Raw genomic sequence first — 1,487 nt, 5'->3', positions numbered from 1 at the left:
GGTTATAATATTTTTTAGTATTATAATTAATATTAAATTTAAACTACTTAAATATTTAATTTAGGGCTTAGTTAAGCTAATTACCAATTTGATGATTAACATCTAAATAATTAATTTGATAATTAATAATAATTAAGCTGATTTCTATTAATATTAATTAATCCTAATAAAACTTATTAAATGTAGTTAAAATTAAAGTCCATAAATAAACCATAATTAAATAACAAATTAGATTCAAAATACATTAAATTTAATTTCTAAATGAACTAATCCTTTTAAATCTTAGATAATTAGATTATTTTGCCAAACAATATCTTAGAATTTATCAAGATTTACATATATCATACCAAACTGATTTTGGAATTTAACACACTCCAGATTTAGTAATCCCAAAATCCAGTCCCATAACGAACAGCCCCGTAACTTCAAAAATATATTTTTTTGTTAATGGACGGGGTTTGACCCTATTTTTACGAAAAAAATAAGAAAGCTAGATTTAAAATAAAAAATTGATAGGTAATTACAGGCTAGTCGTCATTATCAGATTAACGAAAAAATTAGACAGAATTAGACTCAGTAACTATTTCAAATAATTTATAAGTAATACAAATCAGTAATCACCCTTTAATTTCTGTTCCGACAATAAGCATTTTTTCTTTAAGCCCTAAATAAATGAATTTTTAATCTGGGAGCATTCATCATCAATGAAACATAATTCCTAAATTCCAAAAAAAAAAAAAAACATAATTCCATTATTCCAGTCAAGTGATCTTCCTTCTTCCCAAAGTCAAACGAAAACAGACTAACAGACCATTACGAAAGAGATTTATTTTTTTATTCTTCAGCCATGAATGGATACAGCATAGTTATTACAAGCAGAAAGGCGAGAGCAATAGAGAACCAAAACAAACCTAACGCCGCACGACAAGCTCGCCGGAGGGGAGGACGCCTCCAACGCCGGAGGTAGCAATAAGTTGGCCTCGCACCATGAGCGATTTATAGATCTCGAGTATCATTCGCTCATCGTACTCCTTCATGGGCGGCGCTTCGAAGCCCGCGAACATATCACCTCCATATCCGCCGATTGCGCCGGAGCTGGCGAACGCCAGCATCATGCGAACGTACGCGTCACGGATCCGAGCGATGAACCGCTTCGGTGAGAGAACCCGCAGGAAGCGGAGCCTAGGTGATACTCTGAGACGCCAGATTCGCCGTCTTCTTCCCCCACCTAGGACCACCATGCTCCTCACTCTCCGTGCTCCGGGGCCACCTTCGCCGTCCATCCTCCTGTACGCCCTCCGCTTCCAGTACCCCTTCAATCCCCTGTCATACCACGCCATTTTTTGATCTCCTCTCTTCCTTTGCTTCGGTCGAATCGGAGAAATAGGATTAGGTTTTCAGCGGATCTTGCGAGCAAGGATGGCGATCTGGGAATGAAAGGGGGGAGGGACAGAAATGGAGCTGGGCGCGGCACGGCATTTATTATG

General features: G+C 37.7%; 1 protein-coding gene across 1 annotated transcript; it reads right to left on the bottom strand.

The window, feature by feature from the left end:
- Window positions 1–813: 813 nt before the first annotated feature.
- Window positions 814–1,481, bottom strand: LOC110112029. The gene has a single exon (XM_020844103.1). The coding sequence runs from the start codon at window positions 1,338–1,340 to the stop codon at window positions 912–914; it is 429 nt and encodes a 142-aa protein (XP_020699762.1). The 5' UTR covers window positions 1,341–1,481; the 3' UTR covers window positions 814–911.
- Between the last annotated feature and the right edge of the window lie 6 nt (window positions 1,482–1,487).

The sequence above is a fragment of the Dendrobium catenatum genome, unplaced genomic scaffold (assembly GCF_001605985.2).
Source record: "Dendrobium catenatum unplaced genomic scaffold, ASM160598v2 original_scaffold_63175, whole genome shotgun sequence".
NCBI classification, from domain to species: Eukaryota; Viridiplantae; Streptophyta; class Magnoliopsida; order Asparagales; family Orchidaceae; genus Dendrobium; species Dendrobium catenatum.
Note: the sequence above shows the minus strand (reverse complement) of the source record. Positions and strands in the feature narration are given on the sequence as shown.